Genomic DNA, 21,876 nt, shown 5'->3' with positions numbered 1-21,876 from the left:
CTTGACAAATTTTAAATCTTTAAGACAATTCTAACATGCCTACTAACAACTATCCGTTATGTATGGACTGCCGCATGGATGGGCGGAACATTTTTTTTAAAATTAGCTTTCTAAATGTATAAAACAAATATTTGTAATATTGTAAGGAACATATTAAAATGAAATATGGGGTCAGTTGAATTAGAGTTGCCGATTGTGTTCACAGTTTCCTCATCCTATCTCATTATTTACTACTAGCTAAAAAAGTTTGAAGCTTTTTTAGCTAGTAGTAAATATTGAGATAGGATGAGGAAACACCGAGGAAACTGTGTACACAATCGGCAACTCAAATTCAGCTGACCAAATATGGGGAACCATATGGGCAACCATTAGGAATTATTCAGTCACAATGGAAGCGGCAATAAGAAATGTTTTTCTTATTATCACAACATGCCTATTCATTTATCAAATGAGGTAAATTAAAAGTTTGGGTATAGTCCCTTTCGTAGCAACGCCTAACCTAATATAAAATAACCTCTCAAAAGCTACTGTGAATATACAACGAATCGCCCCTTAAGAGGCGTTGCCACGAAAGGGACTATACCAAAAAGTTTTCATGGGTCTATTTAGTAAAACATAAAATTGTTTTTCTTCATTGGTTTGTCAAATAAATATAATCTAGATACATACTCTCTAAATAAGCCTTTTCTGTAGGAAAACATTGGAGGAACAATCTGGCCATAATATTGGTTATAAAGTACATATATTTTGTTACAAAAGGGCAGCTATTTTTTTCGATCGCATAATGAGTCGGCAATTGTCGTATTTTAAAGAAAAAATCCTTTTTTGGGCATATAATATCGTGTAATGTGAAGCATATGACAAAACATATATAATAAGTCAGCCATGAAAAGTTGAATTTCTTAGAAACAAGTTGGCTTTCGGGATATTTTATTATCAAAACATTTCATCGATTGTATTATTGGAATGCCTCTGGACATTCAAAGAATCACCAAGAATTTCTTTTGACCATCTAGATCTGCTATATCTACAGTGGTCTTGGACAAAAAAAGCCTCGGACATTATAGCCTCGGCACAAAATAGTCTCAGGACAAAATAGCCTCTTTAGGAAAATAACCTCAACTGATAATAATGATCTTTGCCGCAGCGCTCGGCTCCCTGGCCTGCCTAGCCGCGGGCGCTCGGCTCCCTAGCATTATAACCTAACCCAACCTTTCCAAAAAATTCTAAAAACAATTGTAAAAATTTTAAAAATATACGAACTACTTTTTGTAAAATCCACGAATTTCTAAATCACCACAGTTGAGGCCAGGTGCGTCCAAGCTTTTTTTTTGGGGGGGGGGCCGGGGGGTAGAAATTTTTTAAGGGGGGGGGGTAATTCGTTTTTGGGAGAGTAATCCGCACTTTACCCCCCCCCCCCCCCCACCTTGGACGTCTATGGAACTTGAGGCTATTTTCTTAAGTAAATGTCCTGAGGCTATTTTGTCCTAGAGGCTAATATGTCCGAGTTTTTTGTATAATTCTTTATTGAAAAGCGCAAATACAATTTAAGTTAATCAATTACATCCGTGATATGTGGATTGAAAACTACCTGCGCTCTAATTGGTTGAATGATGTACGACACATATCCTTCTTTAATCAGATTAAATCAAAATTAATTAACTTAAATTGTATTTACGCTTTTAGAATAGAATAGAATAGAATTTATTAACTAATGCAATACATTTAAATTATTAAATATACATATAAAATCATATTTTAAAAATTGCATAGCAAGGAGTAATTAAGCCTTGGAGTAGGCCGTAAATTTACCCCTTTTATTGATTTCTTTTATTATTTTATTTATAGCGAGAATTACAAAAATTATTTATTATATAAAGATATTTACACAAATTTAATAGATCAATAATTAAGTGGGTTGACTAAATAACTATTTACAGTTACAGAAGTTGGTACTGATTTTATTTCTTACAGGAAAAGCATTTTCTTTTGTTGCAATGAAATGATTTATAATTTAAAAAATAATCTTTTTTAATCATGAACAATGATTTCTTTACAGAGTCTGAAAGCCTTATTTCATTTCTCAAGTTATTCCAAAGTTTTGGAAATGACACTGCTGGAAAATATTCAAGATGTTTTGTTATAGGTATACTTATCAGTAACTTTTTTTATCTCTGAGAAGCAAGAACTTTAAACATGTTATCAAAGCTTTCTGGGAGTTTCTTATGAAAAAATTTACTTATAAAATTTAAAATGTTTAAATTTACCAAATCATCAAATTTTAAGATTTTAGATTGTCCAAACAAGATTTCAGTGTGTGCATTATAATTAGCACCTACAATAATCCTTATTGCCCTTTTTTGTTGTTTTCTTATTTGATCAATATTTTTACTTTTAGAGAGACCCCATGTGATATTAGAATAATTTAAGTGAGGCAAAATCATTGAGGAATAAATCGTTTTCAAAGTTTTTGATGGGAGAACATTTTTTATTTGATTTAATGCATATAGAGAACTAGAAACTTTGTTTTTTACCATTTTTGTATGCTCATTCCAATTGAGAAATTCATCAAGATGTACCCCAACAAATTTAAAAGACTTTGTTTCATTTTCATTGCTGATTCTCTCAACTTCCTCCCCATTAATGAAGATTCTAAAATTATTATTGACAGGTTGCATACTGCTAAGTCTGAAGACCATGTATTTTGTTTTAGATACATTTAAAGAAAGTTTATTTGCCCTAAACCATACTGATGCCTTATCTAATTCTTCATTTAATGATGTTTTTATGGTTTCTAAATTACTTGAGGTTTTACAAAAGATTGTGTCATCTGCAAAAAGGCTACAAAATAAGGTTGTTGAATTTGGAAGGTCGTTTATATACAACAAGAACAAAATTGGTCCAATGACTCCATGGTGGTACTCCATGGGTTAATACTTTTTCTTCGGACTTTACATCATTTATTTCAACATACTGTTTTATATTAGTTAGATAATTTTCAAACCATTTTGCAGATACACCTTTAAAACCATAGTGTTTTAGTTTGGATAGTAAAATTGGAATATCACACGTGTCAAATGCCTTTTTAAGGTCAAGAAACACACAGGCACTGTATTCTGATTGGGGCTTATTCAGTCCGTCATTAACTTTGTTGATTAAATGTATCAGTGGTTGTTGTGTATCTCTTGACCTTCTGAAGCCATATTGATGTTGATATAACATTTTGTTTCCCTCAAGATATCTAATCATTTGAAAAGCAACAATTTTCTCAAGTAATTTAGAGAGGGCTGGAAGTAAGGAAATAGGACGATAATTGTCAAATCTATCTCTTTCACCAGCTTTGTAAATAGGTATAATTTTTGCACATTTATAGTTATCAGGAATGTAGCCAGTGTTTAAAGAGAGGTTAAACAGGTGAATGATAGGCTTTACAATTATTGGCATTATTTCTTTTAAAAGTTTCATAGAGATATTATCATTACCTACACTTGATTTTGATTTTAATTTGGACAAAGTTATATTGATAATAAAAGAGTTTACTTCCTGAAAGTTAAATTCTTCATCATATTGATCCCTGAAAGATTTAGAAGATTGAGGTATTGATTCAGAAAGTCTTGGCCCAACATCAACAAAAAAAGTCATTAAAACCATTGGCTATCTCAGAGAAAGTATTATAGGATTTTTGTGCATCTGTAAAAACACAAGGCACGTCATTTTTACACTTTTTTTTCTTGACTATTAAGTTAATTAGCGACCAAGTCTTTCTGATATCAGTAACACAATCTTCAAATCTTTCATGGTAATATTTTTTCTTCTCTTTTCTAGCAAGTTTTTTGAATTTATTATTTAGGCATTTAAATTTATTTTCAGCAGATTCAGTCCTATGTTTAAGTTTGTTTTTAAAGGCCCTATTTTTGGCTTTTCTGATTTTTAATAACTCCTGTGACATCCACGGGTTAATAGGAACTTTTCCTTTGTTAACACATTTTTCTTTTAAAGGGAAACTCTCTTTAAAGTACTTTTCTAATATGTTACCAAAGCTGTCAAAGGCAGTTTTCGGAATATTATCATTATTAACACCTTCCCAATTTTGTGAAGAGAGTTTCTCTTTAAAGTTTTCTATGTTATTTGGACTCATATCATAATAATATTGTTTTTGGTTTGAAGTATTTTTTTCACAAGTTACATTTAAGTAAAAAATTGGGAGATGATCAGAAATAGAAGATATAATTAGGCCGCTTTCATAAAATTCTTGCTTTTTATTGCTAAAAATGTTATCAATGAGAGTTGCTGAATTTTGACAAATTCTAGTAGGTAGAGTAATCATTGGTAGAAAAGAAGAGGATATTAATAGGTTCAAAAGATCATTTGTTTGGTTGTGGGAATCAAAGTTTAGAAAATTTGCATTGAAATCACCCCCAAATATAATTTCATCAGATTTTTTTAAAACTGGGTCAGTTTTAAGAAATGTTAATTTTTCTCCAAACCATTCTATAAAGTTATTTAAGTTACCACCAGGAATTCTGTAAATGTTGCCTATAATCTTAAATTTGTTCTTACCAAAAAATACTTTTATGAATTGAGTCTCAAATTCGCCCTCTAAAATATATGATAATTCATCAATAATTTCATAACTTAAGTTTTGCTTAAGATATATTCCTAAGCCCCCACCCCTTGTTCCTTCCCTTGTTTGTAAGATAATATCTTGATAATTTTCTAATCTAGTGGTCTGTGCGTTATTTGCTGCCCAAATTTCTTGAAATAATAGAATACTAAAAGAAAATTAAAAGAAAATTTTTCAGTTTCTATCTCCGATAATAATTCTTGTATATCGTCGATTTTATTATTTATACTTCTAATATTCTGACTATAGACTGAAAACTTTTCCTCCCTCTTTCCAATAAAGTTTACAAATTCTTGGTTTTCAAAGTAAGAACACGAATGATTTAAATTTGAATCTAATTGCAAAGAATTATGTCCAAGATTATTAACTAACTCATCATCCATTTTTAATTTGAATGCTTATATTATTTTTGTTTAAATGTACCAAAGAAAAAAAAGCATTAAACAACCCATTTTTAATGCTATGATAATTTACACAGAACATATACATAGTAAAATAAATATTAAGTGATAACAGATAGAGATTAGTTTAAAATTCGGGTTTTTCAAAATAAAATAAAATATTCAACCCATTTTTACACCATTATATTCTAGTTTGATTCACTTTCGGATTGTTTATCATATTTTACAGGAGACAAGTTGGAGTAACTCACCCACATAGTAAGTTTTAGAGTTGTCATTTTTGTAATCCAAAGTTAGCCGTTTAGGAGCCGCTCCTTTGCTCAAAGTGACACTGATAACACCATTTTCATTAGTAGTAAAATGGTTTATCTTTCCATCCCTTTTAAGCTCCTTTAGTTTTCTGATTAAATCTGAACGCCTTTTTGTGAGTTGGAAAGTTAACCAAAAGTTAGGTCGTTTTACCTTTCTCACCTCCTCTTTCTGGGCTCCTTCCACTGATGCCTCCCCCTCCATCGCTCCTCCCTCCATCTCGTTCCCCTCCATCGCCCCTCTCTTTCTTTCCCCAGGTTGACCTACAATCTCCTCCTCTTTCTTGGGCTGTGATGGCTTGGGCCCTTTCAAAATCGCCGAACATAGTTTAGCATATGCTGAACCCATCCTTCGATTATTAAACCTTATAATACCACAACCTTTGGATGTAGGGTGGCATGCTTCAATATCCAGAGCTGGGTCAATATGAACACCATAATACTTCTCTATAGTGGCGCATATTTGCTGAGTGTATGGTTCTTCTCCAATTTCTTCTGGCTCTTTTAGAATAGACTTAAGGTTCTTGGCTGCATTTTCTGGTGAGGCAAATAATAAAGTACCTTTCATTGCTCTTTGTTGGTTCTGGTCAATGTGATCGCTGTTATATCTGACCTGTGCCTGTATGTTGGTGGGAACACCATTTCCTTTCCATCTGTTGTTATCTCCTCCCCCTCCTCTGGGCAAGTTTGTACCATTCTTCCCCTTTCCACCCTTTACTTCCCACTCTTCCTCGTCGCTTGAACTCTCACTTCCTTCCTGACTCTTTAAGCTTGGTAATTTCATTTTTAAGTTGACCGATAGTTTTAATTAGGGTGTTTAAAACACTTTTAACAGAATTTTCATTTAATGTCAATTTATTTACATCAACTTTTAACTCACTTAAAAATGCACTAGTGACTGGGTCCAATTTTACTTGAGTCACTTGAGGTGGTTTGTTAGGGATCTTTTTTGGTCCCATTTTACAGCTATAACTTTAATTTGTTAGAGATTTATATATTTTTTTGAATCACCCTTGTCCAAATCTAATCACTTGAAAACATGTGTACAGGACAAGATACAAAACTAGATAAAGAATTATACAAAAAACGAATTTTATAAAAAAAAAATCCTTAAAATTTGATGCAGATTTCAAATCTCCCTCTAACATTAAAATTCTTTCCATCTTATATATCTTAATATGGATATGAAGGAAAATAACATTTATATCTATATTCATTCAGTATAGCTTTAAACAATCTGTTGAATCCACCCTGGATTGATGTCAGTGAAATCAAAGATGTCAGGAACAATATTTTCTTATGAATTGGTGTAAGAAATTCCAAAGGAGAGAAACAAGAATGACAACATCCATAAGTAGGAAATCATTAATGGAAATACGGACAAGGAGATTTAAAGAGCATGTGTTAAAAACAAGATAGAGTATGTGAAGAAAGTTGCTAAAAAATCAGCATGTGACGTCATAAAAATACGGGATTATCCTTCTCTTTTTAAGGGGTTTTCTTTTCCACTCCTCCTCTCCTCACCCCTCATTTTTATGAGCTACTTTCTTCGTGTAGCATGACTTAAAGACCAGCAGACAAAATTAAGTACTAGATGATCATTTGTATATCACACAAAAAAAATATTCTTCATTTTATGAAAGCAGTTTAGAAAATCACTTTTCCACCTTATTGTTATAAATTTATGAACTGACGGACAGACCGCCATTGTGAATTATAGAGTAGCTTAGCTGATTAAACACAAAATAGAAAAATTGATTTTAAAGATAATATAATTTACATAATAATGTGTGTATATGGAAACATAATAATGTGTGTATGTGGAAACATAATAATGTGTGTATGTGGAAACATAATAATGTGTGTATGTGGAAACATAATAATGTGTGTATGTGGAAACATAATAATGTGTGTATGTGGAAACATAATAATGTGTGTATGTGGAAACATAATATTGTGTGTATGTGGAAACATAATAATGTGTGTACGTGGAAACATAATAATGTGTGTATATGGAAACATAATAATGTGTGTATATGGAAACATAATAATGTGTGTATATGGAAACATAATAATGTGTGTATATGGAAACATAATAATGTGTGTATATGGAAACATAATAATGTGTGTATATGGAAACATAATAATGTGTGTATGTGGAAACATAATAATGTGTGTACGTGGAAACATAATAATGTGTGTATATGGAAACATAATAATGTGTGTATATGGAAACATAATAATGTGTGTATATGGAAACATAATAATGTGTGTATATGGAAACATAATAATGTGTGTATATGGAAACATAATAATGTGTGTATATGGAAACATAATAATGTGTGTATATGGAAACATAATAATGTGTGTATATGGAAACATAATAATGTGTGTATATGGAAACATAATAATGTGTGTATAATTATATGAAAACATAATAATGTGTGTATGTGGAAACAGCGCATTGTGTCCAATAAAAAATTACGTCATACGATAGGCCAGTATACAATGTACCATTGGTCAATTACAATGTAAACTGGCTTATCAATTGTCATTTGTATTGTATGACGTCATTTTTAATTCAACACTTTATGCTGTTTCGTGTATGTGGTAAAAAGATTGACATTGGAAATAAGAGAGAAAAAAATGGACTGACAAAGGGAGTAGTCAACAGAATTTACCAAAAGACCAATGAACAAATAATGTCATGTTAGGAATCTTCATTAAAAATTTCAGCTTTATATCTTAACCCTTACAGATCGGGCCCCAATTCCCACCTTAATAGATCGGGGGGGGGGGGCTCTTTGAGCCCCCCCCTCTATCTCGGCTCCTGGTACAGATAAAGACGTAAAATTTTTTTCTGGTGGTTCATGTGTATTTTTAGAGAAAATTACTTTTTCTTGTCATAGCGGCCAGACCGCTCCTTAGCCGCTTTTTAGCGGCCAGCCGCTAAATTTTAAAACAGCTGTAGAGCGGCCAATTTTGCAGCTAGGATGACCAAATTTTAGGACGAACTTTTATTTTTCATAACAAAAAAATTATTTTTTCTGATCATCGCCGAAAAACGGAAAATAACGGAAACCGCCATTTTCGGCGGTTACGTCGGTAAAACGGCGGTTGGCGGCACAAATTAATATTTTATCTGTTTATAATTGCTCAAGGATTTACCAAAAAAAATTATAGGTCTCTAGCTGTAATAGAAGCCACGATATTCATGATTTATATCTGTAGTAAAAGCCGGACAAAAATCGGTCATAAAGTCGGTCAGGGAGCGGTCAAACGGTCATAACACCACTTTTCTCAGAAGGTCATTGATATCTAAGTATTCACCAAAAAAAATTTAGGTTTCTACCTTATACACAAAAGTCATAATGTAGAAATTAAGATTTATTACAATTTTTTCTAATTTTTTTTGCTACCCAACCGACTTTGACCGGACACCACGACCGACACAGACCAGATATCCTAATAAAATCAACTCTTGCCGACGTATAATTACTAAACTTAAAAAGTCATGAAGTTACAGCTCTCCAACTTACCTACAAAAAAAATGAGATTGAAAAAACTAGAGGGGGGGGCTCTTTGAGCCCCCCCCCCCCCCCCGATCTGTAAGGGTTAAATAAATAGCTTCACTATCCAAAGTAAGAAATTTTTGTCCCACCCAGAAATGTGACACCACCTCTGATAACTATCTGTCCTATCCAGCAATATGATGAAATGTTTGCAAACGGTGACACCAACCAGGTAATTGTTCCTAAAGCTATATAAAAATCATATTTTATCACTTGTAAAAATATTACGTTTGAAGTTTTTACAACACAGAAACTGTAAATGTTTAACAACTTCAGAATGTTCTCCAATTTTTATTTAATTATGTTATTTGTACACCTTAAAAGAACCATGCAAGAAATATCCCGCTTTAGCTGCTGAAAACCTGCCAGGAGTAAACCCAATACCCAAAATTTGAAGCCTCCAGCTTCAATAACAAAAAAAAGTTACAGACATTTCAAAATGATTATTTTAGTACAATGAAAATTTTGAAAGTTTTTCATTGCTAAAAATAAAATTTTCAATATTAAAATACGTCATCTGGAAGCTAAATTAATAGCTTATCTTTGTCAAAAAACTTAGTAAGTAACTGCCAGTAACTGATAAGATTTTTACAATAAAAACACCCCTATTATAGTCAAACTGTCTTTTTAAAAAATCGGTTTAAATTGCATTTGAAAGCGTATAATCATAGCGGGAGAAAAGAAACTAATTGAAGTAATACAGATGCTCAGTTGTGATTGGTTGTTCAGCGGACTTAGCAAGTACTCAGACTTCTGATTGGCTAGAAATCCTAAAGGCTGGCATTCTCACACTACAGTACTCTCAATACAACAAAAATTAAACTGAATTTTTAAAAATGATTTTGACTAAAAAGAAGGGTGTTTTTATTGTAAAAATGTTATCTGTTATTGGCATCCTAAGATTCTGCCAAAAATAAGCTTATAATTTTTTTTCTAGGCGACGTATTTTAATAATGAAAATTCTGTTAATAGCAATGAAAAACTTTTAAAAGAAGGTTTATTAACTTTTATTTTTATAGCTAGCCGGTGCTTTTAGTAAGTAGTAGATGTAAAAATTTTCATAGAATTCAGATATGCAATCGGTTTTTTTGTAGACCTCTTATTTTTTAAGTAATTTAAGTTTTTTTTTAAAACAAAATTAAGTCGTTTTTAAGTTACTAAAACGCACCAAAATAAAAATAAAAATGCCAGTATGAACAAAAATAGTAAGATCTTTAATTTGACACCTTACTTTTTAAATTCTGTTGAGAAATTATTGAAAAAAATAAATTTTTAAAATCTTGGTTTAATCAAAACTTTAAACAAAAATATACTCTACCACAGGCATAAAAAATATGGGTTCGTGTATACTTTTAGAATCAGAAAAATATTACAAATCCATTGTAAGCAAAATTGAAAAAAAGTAAAAAAAAAATATAAAAAAAAATGGCCTAGCATATTATTTTGTACAGGCAACACTATTTTTACCCGCTCTTTACCCCCTTCCCATTTTTACCCCCAAAACAAGGTTTAAGATGGTTGCCTGTATAATATAATATAATAGTTTCATATAATTTCTTTTATTGTAGTTTATTTACTATTTTGTAAACTTTTTATTTCAATTTTGCTTAGAATCGATTTGTAATATTTTTATGATTCTAAAAGTATATATGAACCCATATTTTTATGCCTGTGGTAGAATATATTTATGTTTAAAGTTTTGATTAAACCGAGATTTAAAAAATCGATTTTTAAAAAAATTACTCAACAGAATTTAAAAAGTAAGGTGTCAAATTAAAAATCTTACTACTTTTGTTCATACTGGTATTTTTTTCTTTTATTTTGTTGCGTTTTAGTACCTTAAAACCGACTTGATTATTTTTTTAAAAAACTTAAATTACTTCAAAAATAAGAGGTCTACAAAAAAAAAACGATTGCATATCTGAATTCTCTGGAAAATTTTACATCTACTACTTACTAAAAGCACCAGCTAGCTATAAAAATAAAAGTTAAGACACCTTCTTTTCATTGAACTAAAAATATGATTTTAAAATGTCTATAACTTTTTTGTTTTTGGAGCTGGAGGCTTCAAATTTTTTGTATTGGGTCTACTCGTGGAAGTCTTTTAGCAGTTAAAGCGGTTTATTTCTTGCATGGTTCCTTTAATTTTAAGGTTGGATACTTGCATTGGATGGAACTTCTAGTGGGTAATCCTGGTAAATTAAATTTTTATTTTTCAAAGTAAGAAAATAGTCTAAGGATATCTTAACCTGAAGTAAGGTATTAACTCAATATTTAGGAATTATATTATCGAATACAATTTTTGTGTGAGTGACAGTGTAAAGTGCCTCAAAACAATGACGTCAAAAGATAAAATTTACAAATGAGATGCCAGTATAAATATTACCTTCGGTCATTACAGTGTATACTTCTTTCAAACTCTTAGACCAACAGAGCATTATAAATATCTTAAACTTATTTTTTATTGATTTCTAGGTTATCCCTCAAAACAAGAGTCTATTACTTATGGAGGTCTTTATGCGAACATGACTTTTTTGCAAGTTCTCAAAGCCAAGCTGAACCTACAGCCAAGAAGTGATTTACAAATCATACAAAAGTAAGTTATGTAGATAATTATTATTAGTCACATAACTATGCGTAAATGGGATTTTCAGACAAAGAGCAAAAGAGTGGGTGTCTAAAATATGTATGAGGGGTGGGGGGGGGGGGGAGTGAGGGACTTAATATCCAAGTAAAATATTTTTTTTTATGATTAGTAAAGAATTGGTTCAAATTATCACAGTGTAGATTTCAAGTACAAAAGTACTTAATTTTTTTCCTGTGTTATTCAGTGGAAACTTTGTAATTAGTGGCAATGACATCTTACCTGACTAATACCGCATTTAATTTTTTTTAGTGAAGCTACTATATAATTTACTGTGTGTCCGTCCAGTCACACACAATTACATAATTTTACCAAATTTTATTAAAATTTGTAAATGATTTTTTGCTAATTTTGTGAATATTTGTGCTTGTTTTAGTGATAGAGATTCAATAACTCCTACTCTAGTCACTACTGGGGAAGAAGTTTACTATCCTGTTTATGGGTTCTGTTGGCAGGTAACTAAATTATTTTCGCTTCAAAAACGATTAATATCCGGTAGATTAGAACCAGTTTTCTACGAATGTATCCGCGGAAAGCTGTTTATAATACTATGTGATAAATGACTATTCTATCCTCCAAGCATCTTAAGGGTTGATACAATGGACAATAAATTGATGCATATCCCCAGTTATAATAGCTAGGAAGTGTCTTTAGATTGGAAGAAGTAAATAAGAGAGTAAACCTTTTCAGTAGATTATTAAAATCAAAGTACCCAACCAAAAGATGTGTCAAAAGTCTAATGACCCATCCCTCTGTATATATAAACCAGCTGCTATGCACCCTAGATGCCTCTAGTGGCACTTAAGGTGGGAGGGGAATAGTCGACCACCCCCCCCCACCAATTTTCAACTTGAGTTTTAAAAAGAAAAGGGTTTTTTTTTTGGGGGGGGGGGCTGAAGAAAACCTTCCCTAAAATAGTTTAAAAACCTTCCATGGACCTATAATGAGCTACACTGTAAGTAAAGGAGAACCATTTCGGTTCAGCGGTTAGCGATATCCTTCTCTACAGACAAAAAAAAACCTTACTACTAATAGGATAAATACATATATGAAAGCTAATTAGTCATATTGGGGATGATATTTGTTATTTCCACTTTTTAATAGTTATTTCTCGCATCGTATTATAAACGGCTTTCCGCGGATATAGAATGTACAATTATGAGATTAAAACTAGTTTTTTTAGCCCCGAGGTGACGAAGTCACCGGCTAAAAAAACTAGTTTTAACCTTATGATTGTACATTTCTATATTCGTAGAAAACTGGATATAATACGATGCTAGACATAGTTTTTTCGTATGGATGAGAACCGGTTCCTATCCACCGGATTCGAATGAATACGAGAAAAGTAATTAATAAACTTTACGAGTTTTTTTAAAAGCGAAGCTTTTCTATAATTAGGGTCGGTCCGTACGTCCGTCCGTCCGAGATAGTTAGCTTTTATTCGTTAATTTAGGCATGTTAGAATTGTCCTATCGATTTCAAACTTTGCATGGTGATTCCTGTAGTAGTTAGGTACGATTTAGAAAGCGTAGCAACTCTATAATCATTACCAAAATGTCCGTACGTCCATTTTAAACATGTTGATTTTTCTACTTTTTTAACAACAAATTTTCAAGTGTTTTAATTATCCGTTTTATATGATTTTTGGTATATTGATTCCTGGGACAACAAAGAACAATATTTTAAGCGAAGCAACTCTATAATCGTTACCAGAATGTCCGTACGTCCATTTTAAACATGTTGATTTTTTTACTTTTTTAATAACAATTTTTTATGTGATGAAATCATCCGATTGATCTGATTTTTTGATTACTGATTCCTATTACACTGTTAAAAATACTTTTTAAAAGCGAAGCTTTTCTATAATTAGGGTCGGTCCGTCCGTACGTCCGTCCGTCCGTCCGTACGTCCGTCCGAGATAGATAGCTTTTATTCGTTAATTTAGGCATGTTAGAATTGTCCTATCGATTTCAAACTTTGCATGATGATTCCTGTAGTAGTTGGGTACGATTTAGAAAGCGTAGCAACTCTATAATCATTACCAAAATGTCCGTACGTCCATTTTAAACATGTTGATTTTTCTACTTTTTTAACAACAAATTTTCAAGTGTTTTAATTATCCGTTTTATATGATTTTTGGTATATTGATTCCTGGGACAACAAAGAACAATATTATAAGCGAAGCAACTCTATAATCAAGTAAAAAAATGTAAGTATGTCCATAAACATTATCCTGATTTTAAGCAGTTTTTCAACAAATTTACCTACAATTTTGATTCGAGATTTATACATTTATGTTCCGATTTTTCAGTTCAGATACTATACAAGTGTTAATGTCCGTTTGTCCTACCGTTTTAGTGCTTCGCTTTTATGGATGTTGTCATCCTTGTTTTATTTAGTATCAATTGATACTCTGGAGAGTATTGGAACCGTAAGTACGCTACAACCATATAATTAATATATAACACTATGTAATACTATATAACAGTTAGGGAGTTGAATCCATTTTTATAGAAGCAGAAATATAATCTATGATTATGGTTTGGATCCTCTAAAACTTTAATCTACCCTTCCACTTTCCCCTCTCTTGGTGAAGATATCTTCAACGCCGATACAATTTTTGAAATATAAGATTCCACTTTTGTCTCTCTTGTTGAAGATATCTTCACCAAGAGAGGCAAAAGTGGAATCTTAAATTTCAAAAATCGTATCGGCGTTGAAGATATCTTCACCAAGAGAGGGGAAAGTGGAATCTTACATTTCAAAAATCGTATCGGCGTTGAAGATATCTTTACCAAGAGAAGGGAAAGTAGAATCTTACATTTCAAAAATCGTATCGGCGTTGAAGATATCTTCACCAAGAGAGGGGAAAGTGGAAAGGTAGATTACAGTTTTAGAGGGTCCAAACAATAATCATAGATTATATTTCTGCTTCTATAAAAATGGATTCAACTCCCTAACTGTATAACAGAACCCATACATTTTTTTAGTATCGATTGATACGCTCTAGAATACTGGAAAATACGGTACAGAAATGTTTATTAAAATAGTACTATTTGATAGACTCTAGTGTACTGGAAAATACGATGTAGAAATGTTTTTTAATTTAGTACTATTTCATACGCTGTAGCGTATCAGACAATATGCAAGAGAATGGTTTATTAAAATAGTAACTATTCATACGTTCTAGGGTACGAATCCGTACTGTAAAGAATAATTGAAACAGACACCATTGGTGTATACCTCTCATGGAAGTGTTTCTGCTTGGTCGTTTTAGACAAAGATGAAATGTTACTATTTATGCTCAGATTTATAGTTTTGATTTTTGTAATTATGACTGACCATAGTTTTTATTTTTAAGGATCATGTTTAGTCCTAAACATCTTTAAAGTCATTTTTTTTACTAAATTTACATTTAATTAATGTTTTATTGCTCTGCTTGGTATGTTTGTTGATATAACAAAATGTATATGTACATATAATAATCATATATTATAAACTGATCTTTCATCCAAAGTAAAACAGTTTCATACTCTACAGAGTATCAAAAATTATGATAGAGGATATGAAAAATTGCAAAGGAGAGTATTAAAAACTTACTTCTACCGTATTGAATATTATTCCAAAGAGTGTATTGGATAATACTATACAGACAAATACATTATTTAGTACTACATGTTACTCCATAGAACACTAAGTATTGCTCAATACAGTATTGGAATCTTCCTTGTATTGTAATAAGGTTTTTTTCCTATAACGTATGGATTTATACTATACATTAATGTGAAGAATATATAGTATTATCTGATGCTAAAAAAAAAATTATTTTTAACAGTGTACAATAAGGTACAATATTATGAGCGAAGCATCTCTATAATCAAGTATTAAAATGTCAGTATGTCCTTAAACAGAATTCTGTATTTAAGAAGTTTTGCAACAAATTTACGTATAATTTTGTCACACCTTATATTTTCATATTTTGTATATTCATTTCTGACACTCAACAAAAGTTAATGTTCGTCTGTCATATCGTTTCAGAGCTTCGCTTATATGGATGTTGTCATCCTTGTTTTAGTTTAGAGAATATAAGTTGCATGAGTTTGGTTTGAAGGTTCCAACACGTTTCAACAGGTCTCAACAGGAAGTTCCTCAAAATTTAAGGTTTGTAAAAGTTAAGTCATAACGAAAATGTGATTGAATGTTCAACAATATCCCTAAAAGTGCATTTCCATCCCCACCCCACGCCCCATTTTTAAGGCCATCTTTCAGCTAGTAAGACATGAAGTGTGGGAATATTTTCTCGGCTCCTGTTAAAGATAACAGTCTGAAACTCATGTCAATATTCCCCCATAATTATAAAGAATAATTAACAATAAAATATGTATGGCGGATGGACTGCTTTTTAGCTGGATTTTAGCTATTTCTATATTATTCACAGTTTCCCGTTTCGTTCTAAGAAACTTATTTAAATGTTAATACTTTATCTTTTAAAATTTTAGGATCTTTGTAACAGATGTAGAAAAAACCACTTATTTTAGCATTGATCTTGACTCTTCCTCAGGTGAATATATCAATGTAAAATAGGTATAGGGAGAAAAATAAGACTTTTGACGTCATAAAAATGAGGGATTATCCATCTCTTTTTTAAGGGATTTTCTCCCCATACCTATATTACTAATGCCTTACTACCAAACTTCTGCAATTCTACTATGTTGCATTTTAAAATGCAAATCACATGTTACTTATGTGTCACACATTTTAAAAAAAGCGAAGCTTTTCTATAATTAGGATCGGTCCGTACGTCCGTCCGTCACGGATAGCTTTTTTTCAACAAATTTACTTACAATTTTGCTTTGACCCTTATACATTTATATTATGATTATTCAGTTCTGACACTATACAAGTGTCCATGTCCGTTTGTCCTACCGTTTCAGTGCTTCGCTTTTATGGATGTTGTCATCCTTGTTTATCTAAATGTGACTGTTTAGGTATGGTGGAAGTGCAACCAGCTGAAGGAAAACTTCAATCTATTCTTCTCACAATTAGTAGAAAAGTATTAATTTATCTTATTAATAAATGATAGATAATACAATGGTTGATAAATTTATGAACACCCCAATGTATTGCCCCTTCTGTAGATTAAACTGCAGTGGCGTGCGGTGTGTCTACTGTCTAGGTGGGGGAGGGGGGGCATTTTAAACATATTGCAAAATTTAGCCCCCACCCTAAATCATTTGGAATGGACACTAATTTATCAGCCATTGTCTTATCCCTTTAGATACCTCACTTTTCCTACATATTTTAAAAATGTAATGATAATAATTCTTAAATTTAATAGGATTAATTAAGTTTAACTATCTCATTAGCGCGAAGTGCCAGAAAATTTTGGGTAATTCTTAATCTTGTGTACACACTGGGACAATTTTGTTTTTTGGAGTTGGGAGGGGCAAAATAGGGCATTTTCCAATTTTTTTTTTTGGGGGGGGAGGCATTGGCTAGGAGGGGCAGGGGACGTTTTAGACGTTAGGGGGGGGGGTCAATTGCCCCAAGTGCCTCCTTTGGTACGCACGCCACTGTAAAACTGCAGGTGAAAATTTGGGTTCTGGTTAAATTTACTCTGCCTTCCATAGTTTTCTCCCTTCAATAAAACTATAAATAACAATGTGTCTCAAAAAAACTGCGTTTTCCAGTTTTGGGAATCAACCAGAAGGAGCATGAAAAAAAAACTTAAAAAGTATAGGTCCATACTCTCTGTAAAAATGTACATAACACTTACTTAAGGTTTTTTACTATATCTCTAAAAATGTGGCTGTTTTGATAGCCACATGAAGGGTAAAAGTGACTGATACTAAAACTGTGATAACTCAAATAACTCAATTGTTTTGCAACATGAAGATTGAAAAGTTCAATATTAAAGTAATGAAAGGTTAAATCAATGACCCCATTTGAGTTTTTTATATATATATTTTTTTGGTATAATTTATTGGTCATTGACTTATTCCTTTAGATCCCCCTGTCATAACATGCTTAGCCGAATTCAAATTGTAAGCATTACACTATTGTATACACAATATTGACGTAAGCTTGTTATTTAATTTCAATAAATTATAAAAAGAAGCCTTGCTCAAAAAAAAATAATTAATGATGATCAAGCATTGATAAAAATTCAAAGAAATATTGATTTATCAATTATTTCCTATAATATTTCTTTTGAATACTAATTGGGAAATTTTTGTATGCATTCACTACAAGAACGTCCAAGAGGAGGGGGGGGGTGTGAAGGGGTGATTACCTCCTCTCCCCCAAATGAAAATTTTTATTTTTCATTTTTACCCCCCCCCCCCCCTCCTGCCTCAAATGAATTTTGGGGGTACCATTTAAAAAAAAATTACTTCCCCCCAAATAAAAAATCTTAGACGTCATTGATTTCACTGTAATATATAAGTTTTATTTTTATTTAGAATTTATGCTTAACAAAATTTGTTCTTTAAAAATAACTTTTAAAAAAAATTTAATAGTTATTTCTCGCATCATATTATAAACAGCTTTCCGCGGATATAGAATGTACAATTATAAGATTAAAACCAGTCTTTTTAGCCCCGAGGTGCCGAAGGCATGGGCTAAAAAACTGTCTTTAATCTTATGATTGTACATTATTATATTCGTAGAAAGCTGGATATAATACAATGCTAGACTTGGTATGGATGAGAACCAGTTTCTATCCACCGGATTCGAATGAATACGAGAAATTTTTTAATAGAATATTTCGTTGAGCATGCTATTATGTCGTTTTCAAGTAATAAGAAAAATTTAGTTAAACGTTATAGCCCTAAATTCTACAAGAATAAAGCAACACACATACGTTTTGAATTCTTTAAGCTCTTAAAAGCACTATTATTTTAGGAGATATTAAAAAAACACCTTTTTTAATTGATCCATATTTTAATAGAGAATAAGAATATATAATTAATTTTTCATACTTCTACTGTTCGTTTCCCTAAACCGGAAAACACCCTGTAAATGAGGAATATCGTATTAAAAAAAAAATTTTTTTGAATAATATTTTTAAAAATCTTTAAATCAAAAACAATAATACTTTTATAATTAGGAAAACACACCAGCCAACGACAATTGTGAGCCCTATGATATGGAAACCTATTCTCAGTGTATTGACAGGTTAGACACGTTAGTACAGAAATATAAACCATTGGCATGCTCCTAGAGGCCTCTAGTAGCATTTAGGTGGAGGGGGGGGGGGCTAGTTGACTCTGTCTATTTTCAATTATTGTTTTGAAGAAAATGTATAAAACATTATTGCTATTTGTTTAACAGAGTATCTTGGTGAACACTGCTAACACCTCCACCCCCTTATTTTGAAATAAATTAAAAATCAGGGTAGGTAGTTTTTCGTTTATTTATTTATTACTTTAGGCAAGGTTAAGTTAGGTTTTATTGGGTATTGGGTTGCCCCACAGGTATTGGTTAGGGTTCCCCGCAAGGATTAGGCATAGGGAAAAAAAATAATCGCTCCTCCCCACCTCTTAATTTGATTTATTTAACAGTGTTCAACCGGCACTTTGTGTGAAGAACAAAACATTATTTTAGTAGCATAAAACCGTATTTCAGAGCTTTCATAACAGATAATAATGCAAACCAACCTTTTAGGGCTGTACAAGCTGACATCCTGCAGTACATGCCTTGTGTCCCACCTTGGTTATCAGATAATAATACTTGTACACAAAAATACACTAATCAGTCAATGATTCAATATATGCAAGGTAAATATGAGGGTTGGGCCGGATATCCGGACATTTTTAATATCCGGCCGAATACCGGATATTGAAACTATCAGGATACCGGCTTTCCAGCTGATTTATAATGCCGGATATCCGGTAATTTAACGGATATCGAACGTTAAGGACCCTGTTAACAAAATAACAAAATAAGGACCCTGTCAACAAAAATAAGGAGAGGGCTGGTTGTCAGTGCCCAAGAGGCTTTTTGTGATAGCGCAAGTGTTGCGGGGCCGTTTGATTTTGGTGCGGCTTCGGCTAAGAATTTGGCTCCGGCTCCGACCGAAAATCAAGAAAAACTTAACATATTTTTTTGCCAAGTCTAACTTTGACTTTTGAAGGTTTTAAAAGTTCAATTTTTGATTAAATGGACTTTAAAAACTTGAAAGGTGCGTTTGCACACGACACAACAGAGTAACCAAATTTAAATTAATAAAAATCTCTGTTTTGAGCTAACCCGGAGCCGGAGCTGCTTTTTAAGGAAAATTACGGCTCCGGCTCCAGCAAAATATGGCGGCTCCACAGCTCCCGGCTCCGGCTCCACAACGCTGGATAGTACCGTATTTATTTTCAACGAAATCTAGGTCTTTTTAAACTGAATTATGCCAAGCCCCTGGCATTCTTTGACAAGGCAAAAATCCTGCACGCCTGCCCTCGCCCGTGTAACAGCATGAACATTGCCTTCAAAGTTTCTGGAGAGAGCCTCACTGACAAGAAATTTTCTCAGGTAAATAAAGATAACCTACAAACATACTGTCTAAATGATGCTGTGAGTATTGGTGCAAAAAATGGGACACTATTACTGTGTTCCAAAGGAGGTTTAAAGACAAACTGGAAGCAGCTAATAGTGTCTATAAAAAAATGATTTCATACTATACAAATAATCAATGATAGGTCAGTATACGTTTTATAATTGGTCAAGTATATCAGCCTTACATTGATCAATTTGTATAGAATGACGTCATTTTTTATAGGCATTATAAGCTGCTTCGACATACTGATGGTCAAAGTAAATTACATGCTGAAAGCTCTAAACAACGGAAAACTTTATTTGATATTATAATCCACAAAGAATTTGGATTAAAAACGTCAAAGAAATGAAGAAATATGTGAAAAATAAGAAAAATATACTTGTCCTTTCATATATAGATACAAAAAAACCTTATAACGACGGGAAATTTAATTTTAATACCCTTATCTACCACATTTTTTCATATATGATATAGTTCATGATAGGTTAGATTATATTTTGTACAGGGTAGCCCCATAGGGTTAGAACACTGCAGATGTAGTCCTAAAGGGTTACCAATAAATTAAAAGAAGGTGCAATTATAAACTAATTTGTACCTGACCTAATTTTGAAATCGATAAGATAATACTAACTTGTTAATTTTGCAATAGGAGCTATCTATTACGTAAGGACGTACGGACGCACTGACTATAGATAAGCTTCGTTTTTTATAAATAAACTACCAAATGATAAAATTGTACTTTTTTTTAGGTTCACATGGTGTTCAGGCCTGAGGTTTTGGTACAGTCAAAAATAATTGGTTACACCTTCTACGATTTTCTCATTGACGTTGGCAGTTCTCTGGGTATATTTATCTATTAATCTATATGTCTATCTATCCATCCTTCATTCCATCTTACTTATCTATCATTCAAGTTTGGTTATACCTTGTACCATTTTCTATCCATCTATCTATATAACTATTTATCCATCTATCTATGTATATATCTATCTTTCTGTCTATCTATCTAATCCATTTATCTCTCTATTTATTCCATATCTATCTATCCATTTAAATAATTAACAATTCATTATTTTATGAATATTCAATTTTTTTCAGGTTTTTGGGTTGGATTATCTGTCCTAGGCATAGTGGATCTTTTTGGCGATGCCTTTTCTTGTATCAAGAAACAATTGAAATATGAGAAATGATAATTTTCTTTGAGCTTATAGTTTTCAGTTATTTATCTTTAATTTAAGCTCTTATCTTCATGTTTGCTTTATACATTAATTTTACTTACAATCTTAAAGGGAATTCCTAGTAGAGCTCTTTTTAACAAATGCTAAGATCACATCACGAAACCCTAAAAAAAAAATTATATGCAAAAAGTTCTTGATAAATATATATTAATGAAATTTCAGTTTTAAAAAAATTAATTGGTATGTTTAATTTTTGAAATCGGACCTATTTAAAAAAATGTTATTATTATCATTATAATTTCTAATTATAATAAACTTATTATTTAATACTTATATTTGCGGGAACTTTTATTTAATGAAATATTCCAATTTTTAACACTTACAAAACAGCCTGCTTTTATTGCATCAAGATCCATAACGGATCAATTTGGAAATAAATATCTATAAATGAGCTCGAGTTTTCCATAGGACAAGTGTTTAAAACTCATACTGTTTAAATAATCCATAATAAACTCTCATTGACCAGAACGATAAGACCCATTATTTTACTTTATGAAAAATAAACTCATTTTTTTTTATTTCATGTTGCTAATTGAATTATATT

General features: G+C 31.8%; 1 protein-coding gene across 1 annotated transcript; it reads left to right on the top strand.

Annotated features, from left to right (window-relative positions):
• Window positions 1–336: 336 nt before the first annotated feature.
• LOC145305913 (uncharacterized) lies at window positions 337–21,607 on the top strand. The gene is made up of 14 exons (XM_080147784.1): window positions 337–453; window positions 6,555–6,617; window positions 8,999–9,077; window positions 11,058–11,100; window positions 11,381–11,501; window positions 11,926–12,004; window positions 15,625–15,710; window positions 16,049–16,110; window positions 16,538–16,602; window positions 18,658–18,725; window positions 19,215–19,327; window positions 19,927–20,069; window positions 20,844–20,937; window positions 21,193–21,607. The coding sequence occupies exons 1-14, from the start codon at window positions 389–391 to the stop codon at window positions 21,282–21,284; spliced, it is 1,173 nt and encodes a 390-aa protein (XP_080003910.1). The 5' UTR covers window positions 337–388; the 3' UTR covers window positions 21,285–21,607.
• Window positions 21,608–21,876: the final 269 nt, after the last annotated feature.

The sequence above is a fragment of the Acartia tonsa genome, chromosome 14 (assembly GCF_053477335.1).
Source record: "Acartia tonsa isolate MP-2025a chromosome 14, ASM5347733v1, whole genome shotgun sequence".
NCBI classification, from domain to species: Eukaryota; Metazoa; Arthropoda; class Copepoda; order Calanoida; family Acartiidae; genus Acartia; species Acartia tonsa.
The sequence above is the reverse complement of the archived record's forward strand: the minus strand, read 5'-3'. Positions and strand labels throughout refer to the sequence as shown.

What these genes read in the sequence shown, in the direction of transcription:
- LOC145305913 (XM_080147784.1), top strand. Translation starts at nt 389, where the DNA reads ATGGAAGCGGCAATAAGAAATGTTTTTCTTATTATCACAACATGCCTA. An exon ending in GAAGTTCCTCAAAATTTAAG is followed by an intron (nt 15,711 to 16,048) that starts GTTTGTAAAAGT and finishes TTAAAATTTTAG; the next exon opens with GATCTTTGTAACAGATGTAG. An exon ending in TGATCTTGACTCTTCCTCAG is followed by an intron (nt 16,111 to 16,537) that starts GTGAATATATCA and finishes GTGACTGTTTAG; the next exon opens with GTATGGTGGAAGTGCAACCA.